This window comes from Paramisgurnus dabryanus, chromosome 6, assembly GCF_030506205.2.
Source record: "Paramisgurnus dabryanus chromosome 6, PD_genome_1.1, whole genome shotgun sequence".
NCBI lineage: Eukaryota > Metazoa > Chordata > Actinopteri > Cypriniformes > Cobitidae > Paramisgurnus > Paramisgurnus dabryanus.
Genome location: NC_133342.1, coordinates 28,051,734 through 28,077,827, shown reverse-complemented (window position 1 = coordinate 28,077,827; position 26,094 = coordinate 28,051,734). Strand labels below are relative to the sequence as shown.

The 26,094-nt window shown below is 37.2% G+C and overlaps 1 protein-coding gene across 1 annotated transcript in view; it reads right to left on the bottom strand.

Moving 5' to 3' along the window:
* Positions 1–4,084: 4,084 nt before the first annotated feature.
* Positions 4,085–26,094, bottom strand: part of rbm33b (RNA binding motif protein 33b) — a 68,864-nt gene continuing 46,854 nt past the window's right edge. The window contains exons 13-14 of the mRNA XM_065276246.1: positions 6,800–6,861; positions 4,085–4,238 (exon numbers count right to left, since the gene is read on the bottom strand). Of these exons, the coding sequence (XP_065132318.1) occupies positions 4,085–4,238; positions 6,800–6,861 (216 nt within the window). The remainder of the gene's footprint in view (positions 4,239–6,799; positions 6,862–26,094) is intronic.

Genomic DNA, 26,094 nt, shown 5'->3' with positions numbered 1-26,094 from the left:
GGATCATCCGCCTGTTAATTATCTCAGCTATTTTTTATTAAAAGAACAGCAAATACATTTTAGCTTATCTCCTGCATCTTAGATATTTCTCCTGGGTTTCAGAAAAGAATCCAGCAATGTCACAAACTGAGGTCAGATGTGCAGAAGTCTGCAATCAAAAGTCAATACAAAATTTCAACATGAACTCAGACATTTCTCATCAAATTTACACAAATCCAGATTATTTTTACCTTCAGTATAAAATCTATTTTATCGTATTGTAATTTAACAATCTAATTTATTTCTATTTTTATTTATCCTAAGCATCTGAGACTAAGTTAATACTTAAATTCTGACTATGAACTGAAACCCAACACAACTGAGAACTCCATCAAATCTATAAAACAGCAACAACTGAGCAAAAACATTTTCCTCTGGGATATGCTTATGAATTCTTCATGAAATAATAAACAAATGTGGGTAGGGAGCATCCCGACTTTTCATACAGTGTAGGTGAGTGTCTATCTAGGCATTTACCTAAATACCTGACAAGGTTGTTGTTTAACCTGTTGTGACAATCCTAGAAAAAAAATTGTATCAGTAGTTATTGACTATACAGTTCTTTAGGAGGCAGAATTAAAGTCATCTTGAGTAATTCATCACACAGCTCTCTGCATAGTGCTTCATCAGATAATGAAGAGGTTTTCTCTGCTTCGACATATCATTGTGAGAAATTGCATACCTATCATTCTGTATGCTATAGAGATAAGCAAATCATTCAATAAGAATACATTATATTGCTTGGTGAGAGATAAACATTGGCACATTGATGATTACTTGGAAATATAGCATCACACATAAATTCACAGCTGCTTGGAGAGTGTAGTCTATTAAATCTTAACTGTGTATTGCACAGTAGAGGTTAGAGGCCAATTTCATTGGCTTTTTAGTCATTTGCACCTTAACACCTGCAGTACTTCAGCTCACCACTTGAGGGCTTCACAAGACCTCAGACATCAGTCTGGCACATTTTTAATCAGCTATAAAGCCCCAGTTAATATTTTGGCTTTTACAATAATAAGAGTTGTTAATGTCAGTAAAACAGACGTTTCCTTAATTTAATAAAAAAATGTCATCAGCCCAAATTACATTTGGCTATTGGAAGTAAACCGTACTTTGAAAACTTTGCTCTACTTAAAGTGATCTTAAAGTATTGACACATTCAGTAAAACGGGCACTTTATTTTAAAGGTGCGGTTTCTCGGACAGGGATTATTAGACTAGTCCTAAACTAAAATAAATGTAAGAGCTGTCCAAACTGAAAACAACTTGCACTGACATATCTTAAAATACATCAGTGCCATTTGTTTTGCCTCAAAATGAACGCCAGTAGTGTTTTAAGTAAGGCATGTTTGTTAAAACAAGTTAAATTTCCAAATTAAACTAAGGCCTAGTCCTGGCTTAAAATAATCCGTGTCGGAGAAACCACCCCAAAATTATCTAAATCTTTGGTTTAATTTATGATTTGCGCTTATTAACTGAAGCAGTTGCACTGGAGAAGAAGTAGGATATGAGTGTCCTGCTACTATTAAGATATACTTAAATTTAGGCCACCATATGTAAGAGTTTTGTAATAAAATATCCAAAAAACACTTACACAGTATGATATATTTAATGCAGTTGTGTACTTATATTATGCCAAAAGTTTCCAAATATTTGTTAATCTAAAGAAATTCCTGTTTTAAATAATGGTTTGTCCTCCTTATGGCATGAAGTCTTACCTTTTTTATTATTGTGTAATAGCGACCACTAGTGGTGAAAATCCTACATATTGTTGATTTAATTGTACAGATGCACTTACAGTATGAGATTCACATCTCATGTTCAAATCAACATCTGCTTTGAGGAGGAATAATCCGGCTGAATTACTTCTATTTCAGAAAATAAATTAGGAAGTCAGTTTCAATTTATAAATTTCATCACTGGCATGACCACAAAAAAAACCCACTAAAATATTCCTGATTATTGTTTTTGACCTGTGTAACCTTAAAGGGAAAATCCACTTTTTTTTTAAAATATGCTCATTTTCCAACTCCCATAGAGTTAAACAACTGAATTTTACGTTTTTGAAATCCATTCAGCCGATCTCCGGGTCTGGCGGTACCACTGTTAGCATGGCTTAGCACAATCCAATGAATCAGATTAGACCATTAGCATCACACCTCAAAAATGACCAAAGAGTTTTGATATTTGTCCTATTTAAAACTTGACTCTTCTATAGTTACATCGTGTACTAAGACCAACGGAAAATAGTCCCCTTGGTAACTTTCAGTAGCTGGGGACTATTTGCGTAATATTAATGCACCTGCTGCACAAATTATACGGCAGCAAAGTCCTTGATTATTACGCCAGAATGAGAGTATAGTTCCTAGCCACATCTGCCTAGAAAATCACAACTTTTAATTTTCCGTCGTTCTTAGTACATGATGTAACTACAGAAGAGTCAAGTTTTAAATAGGAAAAATATCAAAACTCTTTGGTTATTTTTGAGCGTGATGCTAATGGTCTAATCAGATTCAACGGATTATGCTAAGCTATGCTAAAAGTGGTACCACCAGACCAGGAGATTGGCTGAATGGATTCAAAAACCGTAAAATTCAATTGTTTAACTCTATGGGAGCTGGAAAATGAGCATATTTTCAAAATAAGTGTAGTGTCCCTTTAATAAATAAGGATATGACATCAAACACTACATTCTAAAAATGCAAATGCAGAGTTATTGTCAACCAGTTGTTGGGTCGAAAAGGGATGTGCCCAGTCCACTGGGCTGTAATTTAACCTATGGGTCGTTTCAACCCAAAATGCTGGGTTGTTTAAATGGCTCATCCCTATTTGACCCAGCATTTTTTAAAGTGTACTAGCCTTGTATAAATGTAAAATAATGTTAAAGACAAATAAACAGTCAGTGATAACAACAAATTATCAAATTATGAGCACAAATAAACACAACAGAACAACATGGGCTACAAATGAAATAAACATTGCTGTTCAGGTTTTTCAGATTGATACTGTACGTTACAGGTACAGAAACTGAATCACTGAAATATAGATTAATCCATATTAATCATAATCTCAACTGGCCCAAGCTTTGTTCATGCTTGCCCCGGGCCATCAGGCACTCCTATCTTTACCTTTAAACTATTCCATATTACAAACATATAATTTTGCCTCTATACTTTTGCTTATTTAGTCTGTCAATTATACAATGTGTATACGTCAAAATACCACAGTATGACCTTTGTGCACAGAACGAGACGATATTGAGAAAAAGGCTGCAGCTGTGACTAAATGAACTGGATTAATCAACTATACAGGAGATCTTGTGGTGTTCCACAGGATTCCCTTTTATCTTCACTTGACAAGTCGCTACAAGCTCAATCCTCGGGCTTACAAGACAGCAGCAGACACAACTCAATGTGAAATGCTTAAGCAATTGGCAGAACAGTTCCACTTTGTTTTATCTGTGTGTAAACATGTAAGAGGAGGGATAGTTAAAATTGATGGGGCCTGTAAAACCATCAAAGAGCGCAAACAGTTTCGGTACATAATTAGGGATCTCCTCCTTTTTGCCGTATCCTCATTCTGGACTTTGGGGAAAAGGTGCATTATTTATATCTCCCTCCATGTTGCCTTTGCTTAGGGAAGGATACAGAAGCACTTAGGAAATTGAACAATATGCAAACTTCACTGCACCAAACCTTTTAGTGATGTCATTAATTAAACTGCATTGTGAATATGGAGTGTGTTTGGCAGGAGACTGTGACAGCCATCGGATGCTGGACTGACTGCTTCAAACCCAAGCACTTAGCCAAACAGATACGGACGCCCAGAGTGATGTCATTCAAGAAACGCACTGCTGAGACTATTGGGAGAAGTAGTTTTTGCATGGATTAGAGATGTACCGTTGTTTTGAAGCTATTTTATGTTTCCCAGGTGTCTGGATGCTTCCTGAAATTGGGCCTTGTTCTGTGAAATATCTCTGATAGAAAAGTTCAGGTTTTTTGTAAGGCTTTCACTGAGATCTCTTTGAGGATGCTCTCCAATTGTCACAAAACAATAACTTTTATAACACCACAACCGTGAAGTTTCATGGGAACGGTGATTTCGCTGTAGCCTCGGGTGTTGATGGTCAGTGAACAGTCACATAGCAGGTACCTGTTGAAGGTGTGCTGTCCTCCGCCCTGACACTGATTTGTTTCTCTATATCATGAGCGTGACAGCAGAACTGACACATTCATAAAAGGCCCGAGCTTGTGAATTGGCACTGGTGAGCTTGGGAGAGCTCCGTCCTGTATCTTCAATCCTCTCTCGCCCTCCCCTTTCTCTCTGACCTTTCTTCAGTCTCTGAATGCCTCATTTGATCTGACCGATGTTTGTTTATGGTCTGCGCAAATACAAATTGAGTTTTCCCCCCTCCTTTTCAGCAAAGATGTGAAAGAGCAGGAAAAGGATGTGCTCTGTTTGGTTTGCTTGGTGCCCCATTCATTTGTAAATGGCTGTGGATTGGAGAGGCTTGTCCAGGAGCTGTGACAGTTCAGTGAAAGGACTATCCACAAAGAAGATCCAACTAATAAGCAACTTCAGAAGGAGAGTAATTGCGTGAGGAATGCATTTGGCCAGACGAGGTGTGAGGAGGTTTATGTGTGTGTGTGTGCATATACTGTATGTGTGCTTAAATTCAATTCTATCCATCAAATGCCCTTGTGAAATACAAGACAAACTTTTATTTTCAACGTTCTGATTCTGAGAAAAGTGCACAGTTACGGTTACATTTATTTGTATGCATTCGGTACATGAAAAGTATGCAAAAACCTCTAAGTGCATCTGAAATGTTTTCCTGTAAATGAGCGTTTTTATCAGGCTTATATGTTTAGGTTCAATAATTTCACTTAAATGGCAATGAAAAGGTTATAAGTCAGTAAGTAAAATTATTATTTTAATGTCACTTTAGTCATTTTATTGGTATTTAACAAATTTGACTGTCTTTTGCTGCAAACCCCTCTAAGTGCATGCAGGGTTTCACTTCTAAAAAAATCCACTTCTTTGGACAAGACATAGTAAAGAGTTGCAAGATCATTGATGATGCAATTATAAGTCAGAATGTAAAGATGAAGAAACTGAACCAAACATTAGGGGACGTTGTGATCCATGTGGCCCTCACCCTTGCCCAAGGGACCCAAGTTTGAATATGCCATCGTTCATCGAGTTCGACTTCCCTGCATTAAAGGGAGTCGCACACTGAACGAGAAGCACAGCATCGCGCCATGAATCTAAAAACAGAACACATTATTTTCTATGAATTTACGCACACTGACAGGCGGCTGTCCGCTGTGATTCTGGACGCTGCTCAAATCCCTGTGCCAAATTGTTAGCGATTATCATTGGCTGCTAAAGTATATTTAGAATTTTGTAGTAGATGCTATATGACTAAGCTCTCTTTATTTAAAAGGATAGTTCACCCAAAAATGAAAATAATGTCATTATTGACTCATGTCGTTCCAAACTCAGAAGACCTCCCTCTGTTCATCGTCGGAAACACAGATTAAGGTATTTTAGATTTAGTCTGAGAGCTGGTTGACCCTTCATTGAAAATCTATGTACGGTTTACTGTCCCCATGTCTAGAAAGTTAATAAAAACATCATCAAAGTAGTTTATGTGACAACAGTGGGTCAGTTTAAATGTGTTGAAGCATCGAAAAAACATCAGGGTTTCCCGCAGCACTTTTCACTTCGGGCGGCCCACCTAAGGTCGTCCAAAAAAAAAAAAAAAAAAAAAAAAAAAATCGCTGCACAAAAGGCTGTCAAGTGCATCTCAGAGAATAGCGTGGACGCGCTTCACACCGCGAGCGGGCACACGCCACATGGCCGAAATGAGAGAAAGACATGGTCCGTCACTGTCTGGAGGATAACTAGCCTGTTGATAAAACATTTAATTAAATAATAATCTAGTATGTGTTCATTTTCTGTCATAGTTTCTTAAAATTTAGTTTAATTTGGGTGTTTTAAATAAAAAAAATATTTTCATCATGACGCGTACGCTCCGCCCCTTTGATTGCCACGCCCCCGGCGCGCCCACCGGCACAACCCTACCACCTTAACTAACACATTTTCTGCGGGAAACCCTGACCATTTTGGTACAAAACTATCAAAAATTAAGACTTATTTAGCATTGTCCTCTTTTCCGGTTCGGTTGTAAACAGCGTGCACAAGACTAAAGTCACGTGGCTGACGTGTTATGCCTCAGCCATGTTTGCAAAGTTTTTTTTTTTACTTACAGCATGCGTCTCCCTCAGACTGTAAACAAAACTTTTGTGTGTGGGCGCACAAAAACCCCCCAAAAGGGCTGGTGCGCACCGTGCCGTATGTCAGCCGCGTCACTGCAGTCACGTGACTTTAGTCTCAAGCATGCGATTCACAACAGAACCGGAAGAGAAGACAATGCTGAATAAAGTCGTAATTTTTGTTATTTTTAGACCAAAATTTTCGATGCTTCAACACATTCTTACTGACCCACTGAAGTCACATGGACTACTTTGATGATGTTTTTATTACCTTTCTGGACATGGACAGTATACCGTATATAGTATTTCAATGAAGGGTCAAACAAGCTCTCGAACTAAATATAAAACATCTTAAACTGTGTTTCTGAAGATGAACCGAGGTCTTACGAGTTTGGAACGACATGAAGGTGAGTCATTAATGACATTATTTTCATTTTTGGCTGAACTATCCCTTAAATGTGCAAGTCTGATGTACAATACCTCAGAGTTGTCTTAGATGCCGCGCTTCTCATCCGGTGTGCGACCCCCTTTAGAGGATTTTGCTAAAAAATTGAAAAAGCATTTAGTGGATTCTGGCTACATAGCAGTATGCCTAAATGGCCTAAGGCTGGGATTAAGCAGATTTGAAGCGAAAGAATTTGATGAATATATAATCCATGCCGAAAGCATTGTCAATATCATTATCTAATTTGTTGAGCACCTAGAATGTTTATGTAAAACACTAGATTGTGTTTTCAAATGATACACATACATCAAACTGCTCATTTCTATTTATCTTTGCCATCCGTCTCTCCTATTCCAGAAGATCTACAAAGACGTTCCTAAAGCTGGAGCACGAGAAGCAAAATGAACCGCTGTATGTATCATACAAGCCTGCGCACAAGAAACTGTCTAGCCGTCTGTTTAAAAAGTATGACCAATCTTTTTTTTAGTTTGACAAGAGATTTTCGTACAAGAAGAAAAAGCACAGGCTGGCAGGGCCACAATAGGCCTGATAAAAGTGTGGAGTGGAGATGCAGCTGTTCAAATAACAAGCATGTTGCATCTAGGCTACGATGAGTCATATAAGCCCCTTATGGGATATCAACAGGTTCTGCCTCCCAGGATTTGCCTGCTGCAGTTGAATAGATGAAAAAAGGGGCAAATACCTTAAACAGTTTCTTAAAGCCTCTGTGAAAAGCCTACTTGAGAGAGGAGAGGGTGGTCGGCCGTGTTTTAAGTGTGATGGGAAAGATCCACAAGCCTTCGCCGTCGGTCCACATGCATGTGAATTAACTTGTCAAAGGATAAACAGAGAGATATAATTGGTGACAGACAACCTACCAAGAAAGGAATTCTGTGGTAAACGAACACAGCAATGTTCTAACAGTTTTTCTGACAGGGCTAAATCGGATAAAGCGCTAAATAGCAGAAAGGTTTGGTTTTAATGGATAATACTTCCAAGATGGAACTGACACTGTAGATGTCCAAACAAATTGGAAGCCCTTTAATGGGACATCACATGATTTTGGGCTTGTTCAACAAGATATGAGCTTTTAACACTTTAAATACTATTACAGTATATGACCTCAGTTGGTGAAAACCCAGCTAAAGTCATTTATTGTGATTTATTGTTTTTTTCTATATAAAATAAATAGTTCATGAGACTTAAGAATGGATTTCACAGACAGGGTCACATATTTGCAACACATTACAAATTAATTTAAGCAAACTTTATTTAAATGTTTCATGCACAAGTTGGTGCTATAGTTTCGTTTATTCAACTCACGTAAGCTCTTATAAAAAAAGCACTTAATCTTATGACATGCAAACGTATCAAATATTACAAAAGCTAAAACACTTTGAGCACGACGGGTTAAGACTCCAATAAACATCTTTGGCTGGTAAAACAATTCAATCAACAACTGAAACATTTGTAACTCATTAGAAGAGAAAGTTTCTATAGTAACTGATTGAACTTTTGACTGAATAGGAGCGCTAGACGTGTTTGTTTGAATCCGGCTGGGTGACCCTCTGTTTGCTGTGCAGCTTTACATTCCCACAATCCTTCCCATGCGCCATCCTCCACTTTAATACAGTGGCATAGCAACCATGAGGACTGCCATTTTAGTGACTGAGACACAAGAAAGACCACTCTGCAAGAATCTGCAATTGACGATGAGCATTCAGTTTCTTTCTCTCTCCCTCAGAGCATTTTTATAATTCTGTGCAAAAGTCTTAGGGCACCATGCTACCATTAGATTTGTTGTTTTTGCAATCTTATAGTGATTATAATTATTTCTCAGTCTCTTTATTAGAATACAATCAAAAAATTCAGGAAATGTGTATGTAGTATTAAAAACTGAAGTGTCAAGTATTTAGGGTAAACTCCCCTTTCACTTGACCAATAGCAGGCAGGTGCAGGATCTCCTAAACCTATGAAATTGAATCCTATTTTCTAATTCGTTTAGTTCTGAAAATGTTTTGTTTTTAATTTTGTGTACATATTTTCGCCATTTTCTGTTTGTATCTTAATAAAAAGAATGAGAAATAAATATGGATGGACATTAAAACTTTGCTAAAACAACAAAGTTGGTGATGGTGGCCTAAGACTTTTGCACAGGTCTGTATATAAAATGTTAATTTCTCTAAGTGGCCCTGCAAACTTTATCATTTTTTTCTTAATAAGCTCTCAAGCAAATGTTCACCACAATGATGAGTTTAATTTTGTTAAAGATCTATCGATTTTTGCACCGTGCATATAAATACTGTGGTCATAAATGTTTTATTTGCTATTAATAGTTGCTTCAAAATCTATTAACACTCATTCTCGAGAGGTTAACGTGTCGTAAAAGCCAGATCGATGCTTTCTTGTCTCGTGTGAGGCCAAGGAACCATTAAAACAGGACCGACTGTTACTTGTCATAAATCATCTTTACTACTACCCCTGACCTGCTTTCTTTTGCCTTCATTGATGACAAATAGTTATTGGCATGACCAAGAAAAATACAAAAACAAATGTTTATTATAAATTCTAGCTTGCTCAGTATTGGAAATTCAGTTGAAATTTTAAATGACTTTATGTCTTACTGAACTGTCTTATTAGCAGACACAATGAAAAAATTATTCATTCAATTTACTCAATTTTTTTAAGGTAAGTGGTTGCAATCAATTTATTTAAGCTATATTTAAAAAAAAAAGAATTATAAATAAATTGATTGCAACCACTTACATAAAAAAAAAATGAGTAAATTGAATGCATAATTTTTCAGTGCACAGTTTGACAATGTGCACCTGCTCTTTGCTACATTTAAAAATAAATGAATAAAGGTGCTACAAAACCTTATAGAAGAACCATTTTTGGTTCCCCAACTAAATTCGGTCAAAGGATCTTAGAGGAACCATTTTTTTGTGTAGGTTTTTATAGTCTAAATAACATTTTGTACAACAAAAATGTTCTGTGGACCTTCATGGAGCCATAAAGCCAAATATCGTTCTTGAATGGCATCACATAGCACCTTTATTTTTTTAAAGTATAAGATGTTAAAAATATGAAAATGCTTTTAGTAGCACAACAATGATTTCCTTGATAAATTAGTACTTAAGCTTAAATATACATACTCACTACTCTTTGAAAACAGCCTGCGGAGGGTGATTGATAAAGAAGGTAATGTTGTGATGACAGACAGCAGATCTAAGGAGAAAAAGCGAGACACCTAATCCTCTTTTTTTCTGTCTGTACATATTAACATAAGCAGGCTGTATAAATGTAATACCTACACCGAAAGTTGAAATGCTTTGCAAATATAAATGTGACTATACTAATAAATCATAATACTTCAATAGAGAATACAGTACAGTAAGAGATGCCCAAACAAAATCTTACAATTTCAACCATAACAGGTTTATTTGGACTTGCACTGCTTTTAAGGCTAACTTCAACCTTGCTATAAAATCCCTACTCTTGAAAGGCTGTTATCTTTTATTACTTTTACTGACCTGAGTTGCTGACAGTCTACAAGGTGACCCAAAGAAGCCGGGCACCTGAACGCCTCTGCGATACGGTACAGATGAACTGTGGCGCAAGTGTTATGAGACACTTCAAATGAGTGATGGACCCAGTCAAAAGATTGAGAAACTGAAGCAGGGTATTATGGGTAATTATCAAGATCCATAAAAAGTCTGTCTGAGAGATATTAATCAGACTGTATTTTCAGTCTTAAGGACAGTAAAACAGAATCAAAACTGGTGTTTTATGATTTGTAAAAAATATTAGTAAATATCAGCATAAATATACATTTTAAAAAGAACCGGGACAAATTCCATTGTATGTATTTTCAAAGCTATCGTGTTATTCATAAGCAATGTAATGGACAGCACGGTCAGGCAGCGGGGCAAAGTTAAGCCTCAATTTCTGTTCCATATATGGCATGTGACACAAATGGAAACCAAATTGCATAATTTAATTCACAGTTATTTCATGATGACACATAACCGGATGTGGAGTGACACATACCGTACCACGTGACAACAAAACACGCGCAATTCAAATCAAATGCACGCCTGTGATTGGCTGAGGGCAAGCAGACCGGGTTGAAGGAGTTCAAATGAACAGATGCGACTTCTTTAAATTAAATACAAATCATAAATTTTAATAGTAGACTTCGGTTTTACTTCATTTACTAAGTGCTGCATTACCTCATGCTCTCGTCCTCGCAATGGATTTTCGATAAATCTCGGCACGCTGTAAATGATGGAGGGCTCCACATATCTAGAAAATACGGCAGCACTTATTAGCCTTTGAGAAGTTATTGATCGGACAGTTTTGATTCATATTTTATGGGCTTTTGTAATATCAGTGTCCAGAGACAGTGGTGAGGAGTAGATGAAGTATAATTGTGACTCGACTGAGAAAACAACACTTACAGAAGAATATGTACTACTGTATAATATCATACTAAACTTTTATTTACTCGTCAACAGAGGCAGAAGTATTTCTTGAAGTGATTTTGTTCATTAACTGCCTTCAAGTTTCAACGCAGACTTGATTTGTGTAATTTGTAAAACTGAAAAAAGTATGGAGGTGAGAGGTCATGCAGTTTAGAGCATTTTTCCTGCACCCTGATCCATAGAGAAGTGGCTGAGAAAAGATTACGAAATAGAAACAAAACCTTATTAGTGATCAGCAAGAATTAGGAATAATACCTGTACACATTTCCCATAAAATCCTCTTGGATTTTGGTCGGTTGCTCAATAATTTTTACTATTCATGTTTACATGTGACTATCACAGTATGTTTTTTAACACGAACGGAACAAAATATCATTGGGGAATTCATCATAATGAACTGACACTGTTCAAATCCACATGATGAAAAGCATGACTAAACGTGACTTTATCATGATATAAAGGCCAAACAGGATCATAAAATATGATGTTAGTGGAAAAGTTTATAACAGATATTATGTTTGTAAAGCTTGGCTTACTGCTTTAGCAAAGGCATTGTGTGCATGTTGCAACTATAGCTGCGTCTGTGAATGAGGCCTTCTTGTCTAATCACGTTTTAAGTAGCTTTGTGCAAAATGCGATCCCGACTAAGCATTTCACTTTTAACAATTCACCATTGTAACATGTTTTAATGTCATGCTTAGACCCCTTTCTAACAGGCTGGGACAAATCGTGCAAATATTACAAAACATTAATGAGGCTCTATCCGTATGGTGTTTAAAAGATTTGCCGGCAACTTGTGTTGACTTTGTACATTCACGTCGCTCAGATGCTGCATTCTTAATCATTTACTACATTCATGTTTAGTAGCCCTGGGGTCACGTCTCGAAAAACCGCAACCTAGTGTAACCATCAATGACCTGATGTTCCCTCTTAAACATTGAATGCATCCTTTTTAATAACACTTCACTATGCCATTCAAACATCAGGGATGCTTTAAAAATAAAGGTGCTTCACGATGCCACACAGAATTTTTTTGGGCCAAACGTCTCCATAAAGAACCTTTAACCTCTGAAGAACCTTTCAGTTTCAAAAAAGGTTTGTTGTAGTAAAAATGTATAAAGGAAATGGTTCTTATAAGAACCTTTTAAGCACCTTTACTTTAAAGACTGTAGACATAAACATAAGGAACCACATTGATTTTCATAGTTTCATAATATTAGCATCTTCACTGCATCAACAATTCGATACATCACAGAAATGCTCCTAATGCGCAAGGTACATTAAAATACTTTCCTTCACATACTGAAGATGCTTAATGGGAACAATTAGTAATATATGTCCCTGACAAAACGCACACTTACATTTTCCTTGTGAACCATTAAAGAAATGAAGTGCACATACTTCACAAGTTCTGCATTGATGTTATTTTTGTTTGCTTGACTTTGCAGGAGCATACAGGTCACTACCACATGGAATTATTCCAGCTTTTCCAAGCTCGGCAAAATTAACAACTCTATTGTTATTGGATACAAAACTGAGGCACGGTTACATCGAGCATACATAAATATTTCTAAAGCTGGTACGCCTTTTGATACGTATTATTTACTGTCAAAAAGCATGCGTGTCACCAGGGCAGTCCGTCGTGCCCTTTACCACAGTCGGAAGTGTATTTTTGTGCCTTATGTTAGTACATCCTATAAGGTGTTAACGGGAACAGTGCACGTACAGTTCTGCCCCAGTGAAAAGCTAAAGGTAGACATTTTGCATATTATTTCTGACAGTGTAGCACCAAAGAAAGCCAAACAAAAACAGCATTAAAACCATCAGTGGTTAATCCTAAAGTCATAGTGGAGAAAACCGTTTGTCCGTTTGGCTTCTTTCCTCTTCCTTTGTTTTGTTTGAATGTAATTTCGTAAGTTCCTCCGTTGCCGTCTGCCCCAGGTAGGCAAGACTCGACATGGCTCTGTGTTGTGTTGTATGACTCTTTATGTTTTAAGAAAAAGGATGGATTGGGTGCATGGAATAGTTCAATTTCAATGGGTTTCATTTCATGCATTGACAGACCAAATATTCATTAATTAAATCTGCGTTTCTTTTGTCAAACATTCATTATGGAAATTCAATTCACAGCTGTTTTTCAAATGTAAGGGGATTCAGTTTCTTATGTTAACATCAGTTTTATATATTGGATTGTGTATTTGGTAATGTTAAAGTATTTACAGTAAAGCATGGCAAAGATCAATTATAACTTAAAGGGGCGGTTTCCCGGACCAGGATTAGCTTAATCCAGGACTAGGCCTTAGTTTAATTAGGAAATATAACTAGTTTTAACAAACATGCCTTATTAAAACATTACCTGTGTGCATTTTGAGGTAAAACAAAGGGCCCTGATGTATTTTAAGATATGTACGTGCAAGTTGTTTTGAGTTTGGAGAGCTCTTAAAAGTGTTTAAATCTAGGACTAGTCTAATCCCTGTCCGGGAAACCGCCCCAAAAGGTTAAAAAAAAGTTGCCTAAATGTAAATGTTGTAATTTAACATTTGCTTGGTTATTTTAACCCATTGTTGGGTCAAATATAAACACTTTATGGGTTATAAATAATAATATATTATCACCTATTTAAAAACATAACTATTGCTTTAGTTAGACATTTCTCTTCCTGTTTTTTCCCGTTAGTGGCATCTGGTGAAAAACGAATATACAGTAACAGCAGTGTTGGGGGTAACGCATTACACATAACGTGCATTACGTAATAATATTACTTTTCTGAAGTAACGAGTAAAGTAACACATTACTTTATAAATGTACACACTAACATTTGGGTTACTTTTTAAAAAAAAGTAATGCCAGTTACTTTTCAGTTTAATTAATTTGATTTTAAAAATTATAATAATGTACTGAATTAAACTGAATATAGTCACTTAGAATTACGCACTTTATATGTGCGCACCTGAGCAGGAACAGTTTGAATCAGAAACGGAGATGGCATGCCAGAACTTGATTTTTTGCAATGGAAAATGCTATTTCTGAATGCACAACTTTTCATAAGAGAAAGAAGAAGAAAAAAAGTAATGCAAAAGTAACGCAATTATTACTTTCCATAAAAAGTAACTAAGTAACGCAATTAGTTACTTTTTTGGGGAGTAACTTAATATTGTAATGCATTACTTTTAAATGTAACTCCCCAACACTGAGTAACAGTATGCAGGTGACCCTTAACCAAACTGTGACTCTCAAATGAAAAATAGATCAACATCATCCTCTTTGGAAACAAGCCTTTACTGAATTTAGTATTGGGGGATAAATCATAAACATCACACCGTAACAGCTTAATGCACTGCTTATACCTCACACTGGAGAATTTCTAGCATTCCTTTTTACTTGTAATCTTCTTTTCTTGTTGCATGTAATTAGACTGAAATAGCTTAATCTGTAGAGGTCAAGAGATCGTGGCTCATTTCTGTGACACCAAAAGTACAAATTTACACACCACAAAAAGTTTACTTCAGAAGTTGCAAAACATGTTGCTGCCTACTTGTAATGCTGAAAAATAAAATGCTCATAAGTTCTTTCCTTTTTGTATTCTGCTCTGTCAGATTCCCCTCTTTTCAATTTTCCTGTAGGATGGGACCCAGCACTCACTCACGCTGATGAGATCAAACACAAAAGTACACTTTAGGTCCTTTAAGGTGCATATTGGTACCTCAAAGATACAGTGGTGTGAAAAAGTGTTGGGCTCCTTCCTGTTTTTTTTCATGTTTGTCACACTTTAATGTTTCAGATCATCAAACCACTTTAAATATTAATCAAAGATAACACAAGTAAACACAACATGCAGTTTTCAAATGAAGGTTTTAACTATGAAGGGAAAACAAAATCCAACCACACATGGCCCTGTGTGAAAAAGTGCTTGACCCCACGCTTAAAACATAACTGTGGTTTATCACACCTAAGTTCAGTTTCTCTAGCCACACCCAGGCCTGATTACTGCCACACGTGTTCACAATCAAGAAATCCCTTAAATAGGACCTGCCTGACAAAGTGAAGTAAACCAAAAGATCCTCAAAAGCTAAACAACATGTTGAAATCCAAAGACATTCAGGAACAAATGAGAACGAAAGTAATTGAGATCTATCAGTCTGGAAATGGTAATAAAACCATTTCTAAAGCTTTGGGTCTTCAGCGAACCACAATGAAAGCCATTATCTACAAATGGCGAAAGCATGGAACAGTGGTGAACCTTCCCAGGAGTGGCCGGATGACCAAAATTACCCCAAGAGTGCAGCGACGACTCACGGCAGGCCTCACTCGTCTCAGTTAAAGTCAGTGTTCATGACTTCACCATAAGAAAGAGACTGGTCAAAAATGGCTTGCATGGCAGAGTTCCAATTTGAAAACCACTGCTGAGCAAAAAGAACAAAGTCTCGTCTCAATTTGACAGAAAATACTTGATGATCTCCAAGAGTTTTGGGAAAATACTCTTTGGACTGATGAGATAAAAGTTGAACTTTTTGAAAGGTCTGTGTCCCATTACGTCTGGCGTAAAAGTAACACAGCATTTCAGAAAAGAACATCATACCAACAGTAAAATATGGTGGTGGTAATTAGCCTGGGTTCCAGCTGAACTTAGCCCCGCCCACAAGATTACAGGACGGGAAGTTCAGTCTGGAGTCGCTCCATTGTGGCGCTACTATGCTCGACCCAAAGCTGGTCGAACCAATCAAATTGTCATTCAATGGGCTTTATACGATGATGGATAGATGATCAACAGTAACATAATCAACCACGTCACCAAAGAGCGCTAGTGTTGAATCCGTTTACAACAAAGACGCTGCCACTGGAGAATTGAGATGTGAAGATTCTGCCATCGGGTCTTTTCTAGGAGATATCGACAGAGCATTGATTTTACAAAAGGAACAAAGAAACGCGATTAAGGCATTTGTTGATCGTAAAGATGGTTTTGCTGTCCCTCCTACGGGATTTGACAAAAGTTAAATTTATCAGCTGGCTGTCGTGCAACTCAGAGTGCACGACAACGTGGATGTAACTAGCGGTTGTTGGCAGCTCCTTTTTCGGAAGTCCGTGGATGAAGTTTATCTAACTTACAAATGGTAAGAGATAGTCTGACTGTATGACATAGTAAATAACTCACAATGTTGTGATTTGAATGAAATGTTGTAAACATAGTAGATGTCAATGTACGTTCGCTAACTCAGACTTAGTACAATCATAATGTTAGTTTCATTGTAGTGAAATAACTAGCAGTTCGGTCAGGCTGCAAAAAACGCCATTTCAACATATGTCACACACTCGGTTGCTCTGATTGGTTGTAGGTCTATCCAATTGAGTGCAGAGGCGTTTTTTGTCCTGGTTCGGTTGAAACAAGCCTCATAATGATAGCCCAATGGAGCGGTATCAGACTCAAATTCTGACATTGAATATGACAACATCAGGCTAGGTGGTAGTGTGATGGTCTGGGGCTGTTGTGCTGCTTCAGGTCATGGAAGACTTATTGTGATGAATGGAACCATGAATTCTGCTGTCTATCTAAAGGAAAATGTCCGGCCATCTGTTTGTGACCTCAAGCTAAAGCGAACTTGGGTTCTAGGACAATGATCCAAAACACACCAGCAAGTCCACCTCTGAATGGCTGAAGAAAAACAAAATAAGGGCTTTGGAGTGGCCTAGTCAAAGTCCTGACCTCAATCCTATTTAGATGCTGTGGCATGACTTTAAAAAGCCAGTTCATGCTCGAAACCCTTCAATTTGGCTGAATTACAACAATTCTGCAAAGATGAGTGGACCAAAATTCCTCCACAGCGCTTTAACAGACTCATTACAAGTTATCACAAACACTGCTGCTAAGGGTGGCCCAACCAATTATTAGTGGGCAAGCACTTTTTCACACAGGGCCATGTGTGTTTGGATTTGGTTTCCCTTCATAATAAAAAACATTATATAATGTTTTTACTTGTGCATTTTGCAAACTGCATTTTGTGTTTACTTGTGTTACCTTTGATGAATATTTAAATTTGTTTCATGATCTGAAACATTAAAGTGTGACAAACATGCAAAAAAAATCAGGAAGGGGCCAAAATGGTACATAAACGGTACATTTTTCCCCCAAAATGGTACATAAAATGACATTTTTAAAAAGTATCATTCCAGTGACAACTTTTGTACCTTCTCGTACCTTTATTTCTGAGAGTGTGCGGGATCCCACCCTACAGAAAAAGTGGTTAAAATAGGTTAATTTTTGTACCTTTTTCTGAGAGTGCACAGTGAAATCCAGACTTAAAGCAATATGTGAAAAACAGAATTATGTATTATTTACTTATTTACTTAGGCTTAAATGAATGATACTAATTGTCTGTCACAATTTGTTGCACCTGCCTTCAGTGAAGATCTGACTTAGCAAACGCAGGATTAAGTATTGACATTTATTATCTTGGGCGTATTGATCCGTCCGGTCTTTGCCACCTCACAGGATCTTTCCCCTCACCTTGTGAAACTACCCATCACTATCCTCCGGTTGCCATAACGACAGACCATTGATCCACTCCACACCCTGAGAAAAATTGCTACTGGCTAATGGAAAGACTACTCTTCTTTAAAAAGAAATAGACCACAGTAGTTACTTATCTATCCATTTATCTGCTCTGTTAGAGGCAAAGGGAAAAACAACCACAAATTTAAGCAATTACCAAATATAATAGACAACACAAACAAAACAAATTTAGCAGAACTTTTCTGTGACTTTACCAAAAGAATCAAACAAGCGCCTTGGTTTATAATACTATATACATATAAAGTGATTGTATGAGAGCAAATGCTGTACAGTATCCACTGAACGTGAAGGACAATGTGGTCAAGTTTATTTATTATAAGGTCCCCATAATTATTGCAGGAAGGGAGTGACAGCATATCCAGTGGCACAAGATCCCTGTTCATTGTTGAATGAAAAGCGATGACATTCATGGTAGAGAGGCCTACTGTTTCTTGAGGTTTTTATTCATTCAAGTATAGATTGCCCGATGTTTCACCGAATAATTAGAGTGTATTGAACACATTTGTCTAAGAGGCCGCTATTGGCTGCCAAGCAGTGTTCTCAATTACTGAGACATGTGAACATAGTAACTGCTTTCCTGTACAAACCCCGGCTCCCGAAACCTCCAGGCCTGAGGCTTGGGAGAGGAAATTCTCACATTCCTATTGGTGTTTGATTGTGTTCTTCATTTAATAAAGCCTGTCTAAAATTAAAACAGGACAAGGCAATGGATATCATTTATTCTCAAGTAGAAACACTTTTGTGAGACAAAAATCTTGACATTGCATACTAATAATCATTTGAAGAATGATATGTTGTGCCATGCAAACTCATATACATTTTCAGGATTTAAATGGTTTTTGATGTCTATTCTATAGAGCTGTGGAAAAAATGAGAGACCACTCCAGATTTGCCTTTAATCTGCTTTGCTACATGCTGTATTGTTGCAAGTCCAGTCCAGTGTCTATTGAATTTCAACAAAAGCCAACCTCAGGAGTGACAAAGTCACCCAATAGCAATGTAAAAGCTTGAGCGCACGCCAAGATGTGATGGGATTAAAGACGTGATTAAAAATCAGGGTTATTCCATTAAATAATCATTTTGAAATGCTCTAGAAATACATGTAAAACAATAGCATTATGTTGTTTTCTAACTTTGGAAACATTTTATGCAAATAATAACGTTATTTTTTTATTAGAGAATTTGGCAGACAAGTTGTTAGTAGCTGACAGAATGAAATAAATTATTTATTTTTTATTTATTAGGGAACGTAAATTTTTGCTTAGGTCATTATGAGTGTATGCAAATTAAGTGTTTTATTTAAAAAAATAAATTGAGCCAAATCTGAAGAAAATGACAGGTCAAGTGTCAATGATGACACTTTCAATGTCTTTAATGGTACCGAGGCTCCACGGGATGCCGTTTGAGTAAATTAGATGACATTATTGGTGAGATTCGCTTTGGCAGGAGAACGGTAAGCTTGCGTGCCAGGTGAGTAAATAAATTGATATGGTAACTATGCTGATTCACCAACATGACATCAGCCTCAGTCAGCACTTTCATTTCACAAACATACTGGCATTATAAGAGAACAATTTTAAGATAATTCAAGTCTTTACCCCTCCAAATTATTTTAAACATTTTTAACGTTAACATTAAATTGTCTTAACTTCAATTGTTAAGTATTTTTGTTTACAAATTTACACTACAATTTACACTGTCAGAAAAAAAGGGTCTCAAGCTGTCCCTGCATGGGGCATTACCCTTTAAAAAGTCCTAAATTGATATGTACCATTTAGGTACATGTACTGTTTACATTTAATACCAATAAGTACCTTAGAGGTACGACACTGCACTCTTTGGTACCAATATGTACATTTGAGGTATTAATATTAACTCTTTAGGTGCAAATGTGTATTAGTATTGCCCCAGTGACATCTAGGGACCATTTTTTCTGACTGGGTAAACTTTTGCTGAAAAATGAAGCAAAACATTACCGAGTGTCTAACTGTACTAACTGATGCTTCCGAGATGATTACAAATGATTCTCACAACTCTATATAAAATGTAATCTATGATAGCCAGCTAGATTTACTAGGATGAAATATTTCAATCATCACTACTCACAACGTTCAATACATCACACGAAACCAAATACCAATGTCAGAAACCACTAAAGTCTTACCACCAGATACTGGAAGGTCATACCTTCAACAAGAGTCAGTCAAAACTTAAAAAGGAGGCCTCCCATTAGTGAAGCCAGGTATTTCCTGTGGATGCAAATGTTTTTTGTTGCTTTGTGACTGACTAGAATAAACCATAGCTATCTGAAACAGCTTAACTGGTCCAATGACCCATCTGTCCACAGGTATTTTAAGGGACTAATGAGAGTGGTTAAAACAGGCATTTTAAGACCTGACCAGATGGATGGTCACCACTGAGCATTCAAATAAAACAACAACTGATGCACGGTGCTCTTTTGCATTTCTTACATCATGTCTGTAGGTGAACAGGGTTGAGTATGCTGCTGTGCATTTTTAAACTAAATTATATAGACATATAACAAATAGATCAGTATGCCAAACAGGAATGTGTCATTCTTGCTCTTGTTTATTTTGTGCACACTGTGTGCTTGAAAAAGTGAAACACTATTGATATCACAACACAGTTTCAAATGCAGTTAATAGTACTTTAACTAATATGGAGATTTCAATGACTGTAAATCAGTCTGATAAAATGCTGCTGTATAGCACATTACAATGTAATGATAATAGTACTGTTAATTAATTATTAATCGTTATTAATAGCAAATGCATTGCTGAAATTAAATAATTCCTAACAGAACATTTACAATCAAAATTCTCAATTAACTTTTAAGTAAGAAATCTGCCCCGTTTATAGATTATAGAATTAACTTGTCAACCAGTTAATTGGCATGCCCAGTATAATGGCATAGTTCATGTATATAAAACACAGAATGCGCATAAATATTGTAACACTTTTAATTTTTGATTCTAAACATTAAAACACTTATTCTTTTAAATCATACCATCTAAATCAAATGCAAGAATGGGTTCATCTCACAAATTGGGCTTTTGTAAAGTTAAGAGCACCTCAAACTTTTAATACACATTGCAAGACTATATATTAGTCTATATATTAGTACATTTTGTGAAAAGAACTAATGGAAGTATATAACCAAGTGTAGCACTGGACAATACAGGATACAGAGTATGCTTTTAAGTTAAGTTTGGAATCTAAACGTAGAAAAAAACACACAAATCATAAAATATTAATATTTATACCACAGGTCTGTTGAATGGTGTATTCTGATTGGCTGAGAAATGTTCCGTGGGTATGCATTAATTTCTCATAACCGCACACCTAACTTGTCAAATGTCTTAAAATAGGTACCAGAGCAATGTTTGTGGAAACCGTGGTATAAGAGGAATAATTGACTCCGGTCCTTTGAATTATTTGAAAATAATGCACACACGCGGAAAATAATGCAGTTCACATAAGAATGTGAACTGCAATGGTGCCATTTTCTACTAGTTAAGCTACAGAAACATAAACTTTAATGTAAACTTCTATATTGACCTAATACTAACCATACTCTATGTTATTTGCTTCTCTTAAAGTAAATTTAGAAGATACCAACAAGGATATCTCTACACTCGGCAAACCACTTTTATGCTGTATGTTTGTGCTTTTAAAGAGTATCCATTACATTGCTATAACAATTTTTTGTATTTGGTATAATACAATGTGTTTGCATGGTTTATGGTTTAAAAAACACATTATTTTCCACATATCGTACATTATTGTTGCTCCTCTATGCACTGCCTCCCTGAGATGTGTTGCTTTTGTACAAAGCTCATCGCTGTGTCCTCCGATTGGCCAGCTAACCTGCATGTTGTGATTGGCCTGAATACCTCTGTCGTCAGCTGGAAATGTGACGCTCCTTACCATTATTTGAAGATTAGCTCACAATGCAATGCTGACAGGAGTTAATATCGTCTTTACTACCTTATCAATACGAGTCAAATCTGATCCAGCAAATGCAGTTTGGTGTGATGCTCATTCCACCACCTATCCGCCTGATGCCTTTCCTCATGGTCATAGATATTTACACTGGATGTCGCCTTGGCTATGCCAGTTCATTGGACCGGATGTGTCAAATAGAGCCGCCATCTTGAAACAGGGGAACCCCGCATCAGCTTCATTGTAGGCAATGTTACGGAAATAAAATCACCATAAATCATCATGAATGCGATTTTCTTGGTTTTCTTTTGGTTTGTTTCAACAGTCAGACATGTATTTAGCATTGAGTCCAGAAAAAATACAAGTTTTGATATTATGAAAATCTACTTTTTCTATCCATAATGCATAGTGCTAGTAGGCATCAATACGCAGCACAAAAGTCTGGCATCGTCCATGAATTCAAAGTACAGGCGAAGATAGCAGCTTTGCTACTTCCTATGACAAGACCCCTTTTCCAAGATGGCGGCGGTTTTGGCGCATGCTTAGAACCCAAAGCGACATCTAGTGTATATATATATCTATGCCTCATGGTGCTAAACTGATGACTGCCTAACGACAACTGACCACTTCCTTTGTGCACTTGCAGCAATGTTAAATTCTATAAAATATTCACTATATTGTATTAAGCATATATTTAGTTACAGTAATAAATGATAGAATCAGTAATACTCATACTGCCTCCGAACCACCTACTTCAGTACTACATGGTAGGCAAAAAGCAGTAGGCGATGCGAGTACTATATGTCCAAATTCATAGTAAATTTGACACTAGGCACTACGCAAAAAGTACCCGGATGACCTACTATTTCCGGCTTCTACAGAAGTGTTCATTTGATAGTTTTAATAAAAAAATGTCAGAAAGCGGAAATGCAGATCTAATCAATTGCAAATACAAATTAAACAGCTGTCCCTTGTGATTAAATTGAGCTTGTTTAACGTCATTCCATTTAATTACTAACTTGTTGTTATGATGACGTATGTCACGTGATACATCAACATGCCGGATGTAGTACGCAGCATGTGTCTCTATCATCTTTTACGAATTGCAGCTGGAATGTGTCAGATGAGAACTGTACCTCCTGGCTAAGCCTGATGTTCTCACAGTTTTTCTGTCTCACCAAATGAGTTTTTGCTTTCATATGGTTTCATTATAAGTTACGCTCTTACAGATATCACTACTTCACTTTAGTATTTTTCATATATTATTATATTGTATTAATGACGTAAAACATAATTCTGTAAGAAAATTTTTTGAATACAATCATCAGGGTTCCCACACCTTAGTTAACTTCAAATTCAAGGACCTTTCAAGGATATTCCAGGTCCAATACCCTCAAATTCAAAGACTAAATGTGGGGACCCATTTCAAGTGAGAGCAAGGTTACATTGTGTTACATTTTAAGATACATTGTTGCAGTTCCCTTTCGAGGGAACTTGCGCTGCGTCACTGCGGTGACACTTTGGGGACGCTTCCAGGGGTAAGTGCGTCTGAATTTGTACTGTATATCAAGTTGTGAGGCTTAACGACAAAGACAGGGTGATGCGGGAGCCAGGAAGTATATTGCTATTTGAAATATTGCCAAAGACGGCGTTACAGGGACGCAGGAAGTATGGCAAGGGAGACGCAGTGTCTCGTTCCATTCTCAGGGAACAACAGTTACATATGTAACCAGAGATGTTTTCATGTGTCAAACACAACTATGCAAAAAGCATTTTGGTATGAATCAACATTCGCATACAAAAGATATAAGCATTTAAAGCTGTGGTAAGCAACTCTGGAGGATTGGGATGATTTTGAATTAGGGATGCACGATAAATCGCATGTGATTGTCATGCGCATCTCGTCAGTAAAGCCGGTTCTTTGATTAGTAGTTAATCGCCATCACCTGCTTTCACATGGAGCAGCATTTACTACACAAAGCCATAGTTCACGGACAACCGGGGCAATTTATTAATTATCGTACAGACATATCGCCCTATTTTGAATGTTTACAATTTTCATGCTCCCGCACACAACCAGCAAGCAACCTCCCTTCGAGCTCGTCCTTGTCAGTGTGTGTGCACCAGTTTTTTTTGTGAACGCATACTTAGCAAGCATACTTAGATTACTTCAATAACACTCAGAAATACAATCAATGGTTGATAAAGCATAATTACCTGTCGAGAAGAAATGTGGCAAGCTCTGCATCCAGCTTGAACCCTTTAAAATCTCGTGGAGTCCTCCACCTTTCAAATGCCGGTCTGATATTGATCCTAGTTTTATTACGGGCACGGTCGCTTTCTATCTCTGTTTGCTTCTTTTCACTGGTTGTTAACCAAGGAATCGTAAGTTTGTTAGTGAATGTTTTCTCCGCTATCATGCTGCGTTCAATCCAGCACACCCATGAACTTCAGGCGGATGCATGTGATATTATCACGCGCGAGGGGGATCTGGGGCGCATGCAGGAACTGTGATTGACAGGCAGATTTTACATGTGCTGATTGGACCAGATGAACCAGCCTGCACTGATTGGACCAGATTGACCGGGAGCGGTGGATTTTTGCTAACCAAATAACAGTCTCTAGGTGGAGGTAGAAGGGCGGGTTTTTTCATGAACAGTCTAATCTATGTTGTTCTATCAGAACATATTGTCAGTTTCAGTGAATATGATTAAAAATATCTTACTGTCCACAGCTTTAAACTGAACAGTTTAGAACGTGTGCTTAAAAAGTCTAGAATTTTTTTGATATTATCCTACACTAGGAATGGATTTTTATTAAGAAAACTTCTTGCATAAAATAGATTAAAGCACTTTCAATGACCTGTATATCTATGTATGTATATTTTCAAAAACTTCCCAAGGCCTTGAACTTCCCCCCAGATTCACAAACTTTTGAGTGTTTTAATCTTAGAGTGTTTTCACATATGTTGGTGAGCACCGTGGTGCAGCCTCGGAGCGCACCAAAATACATTGTATCATTTTTCAGTTAGTGCGGTCCGTGTTCACATATTTGTTTTTTACTGTACTCGAAATGCCGCACCGTACACCATGTGACAACGGTCAGCGCTGTCATTGGTCTCTGACAGCTCTTACCGTCTCATGACCACCCCCCATGTTTCCACGACAACCAGCCTGACAGGGAGAGCTCAGCTATCAAGATGTGGAGATAAACGATGCCCGTCTTTGCGAAGTTTCTTTGCTTTAACGCAGAATTGCGTAGCTGTTCTATTAAAGCCTTCTCACAGAGCCGTTTGCTAAAAAGCCCGTAATGTCACTATTTGTGTGTGAAGGACAGCTATGCATTTAAAAAATCATCAGCTCAAACGCAAAGGAGACAGCGAATCTCAGCAACGGACCAGGATTGGCTTGTTTGTTGTTAACCCACAATATAACACCCGGCTCACGTCACGACGGAAGCCCAGTGGCTCAAACATGTGGAGAACTTCCTGTATTTGGTTCGGCCTGAGGTCCAGCAGTGTTCACACCACAGGTGGGTCGCCCCAGAGTTCGGCGACAGCCGCTCCGAGACCACCTGTTTAGAGCGGTCTCGGAGCGGCCGTTTAGTGCGCACCCGAGTGCGGCTGTTGTGTTCACACTGACCCAAACGAACCGTACTCGGAGCGACACGTCATTTGGGCCGACCTAAACAGTGTATATGTGAAAATACCCTTACACACCAAAGGAAATGTAAAATCATGAATCAGATAATTGGTGTTCTTTAAAAACTGCCATGCTTTCCTTGTTCTTCGCTTTTCACGGTTTTCTTTTTTTCTATTTCATGTAAAGTTGGTATGAAGCCAAAAACAAATGTGAAAAGCGCTATTTAAATACAATTTAAGTGAATTCACTTTACCATGGGACATTTAAATGTGAGTTACCTGTACATATAAATAAAAACATCTAATGCATATTCTTTCACATACATGTTTGGAGAGAGAAAACTCAACATAACTGTAATTTTATCTGAAATTCAGTGTCATAAATAAGACAATTAATTATTGAAATACAGTGGAATAAGTTTAGACATGGTTTCAAGTACAACCAAGTCATCTGTAGGTCAAACCCCAGACTGGCAGAAGGGTGTGTTTTTGCTCACCAACTTGCCAATTTTCAGAAGCCCTTGAAATTCCAAACCAGGTAGGTGTTATAAATCCAGAGATGCGCAATTCGTTCATTTTCGTTCAGATTCCACAAAATGATACTTCAATGAAAATCAAGAAATAAATTTTCAAACAACAAACAAGCGCCTTATCATCTTGATCATGCCGATGATA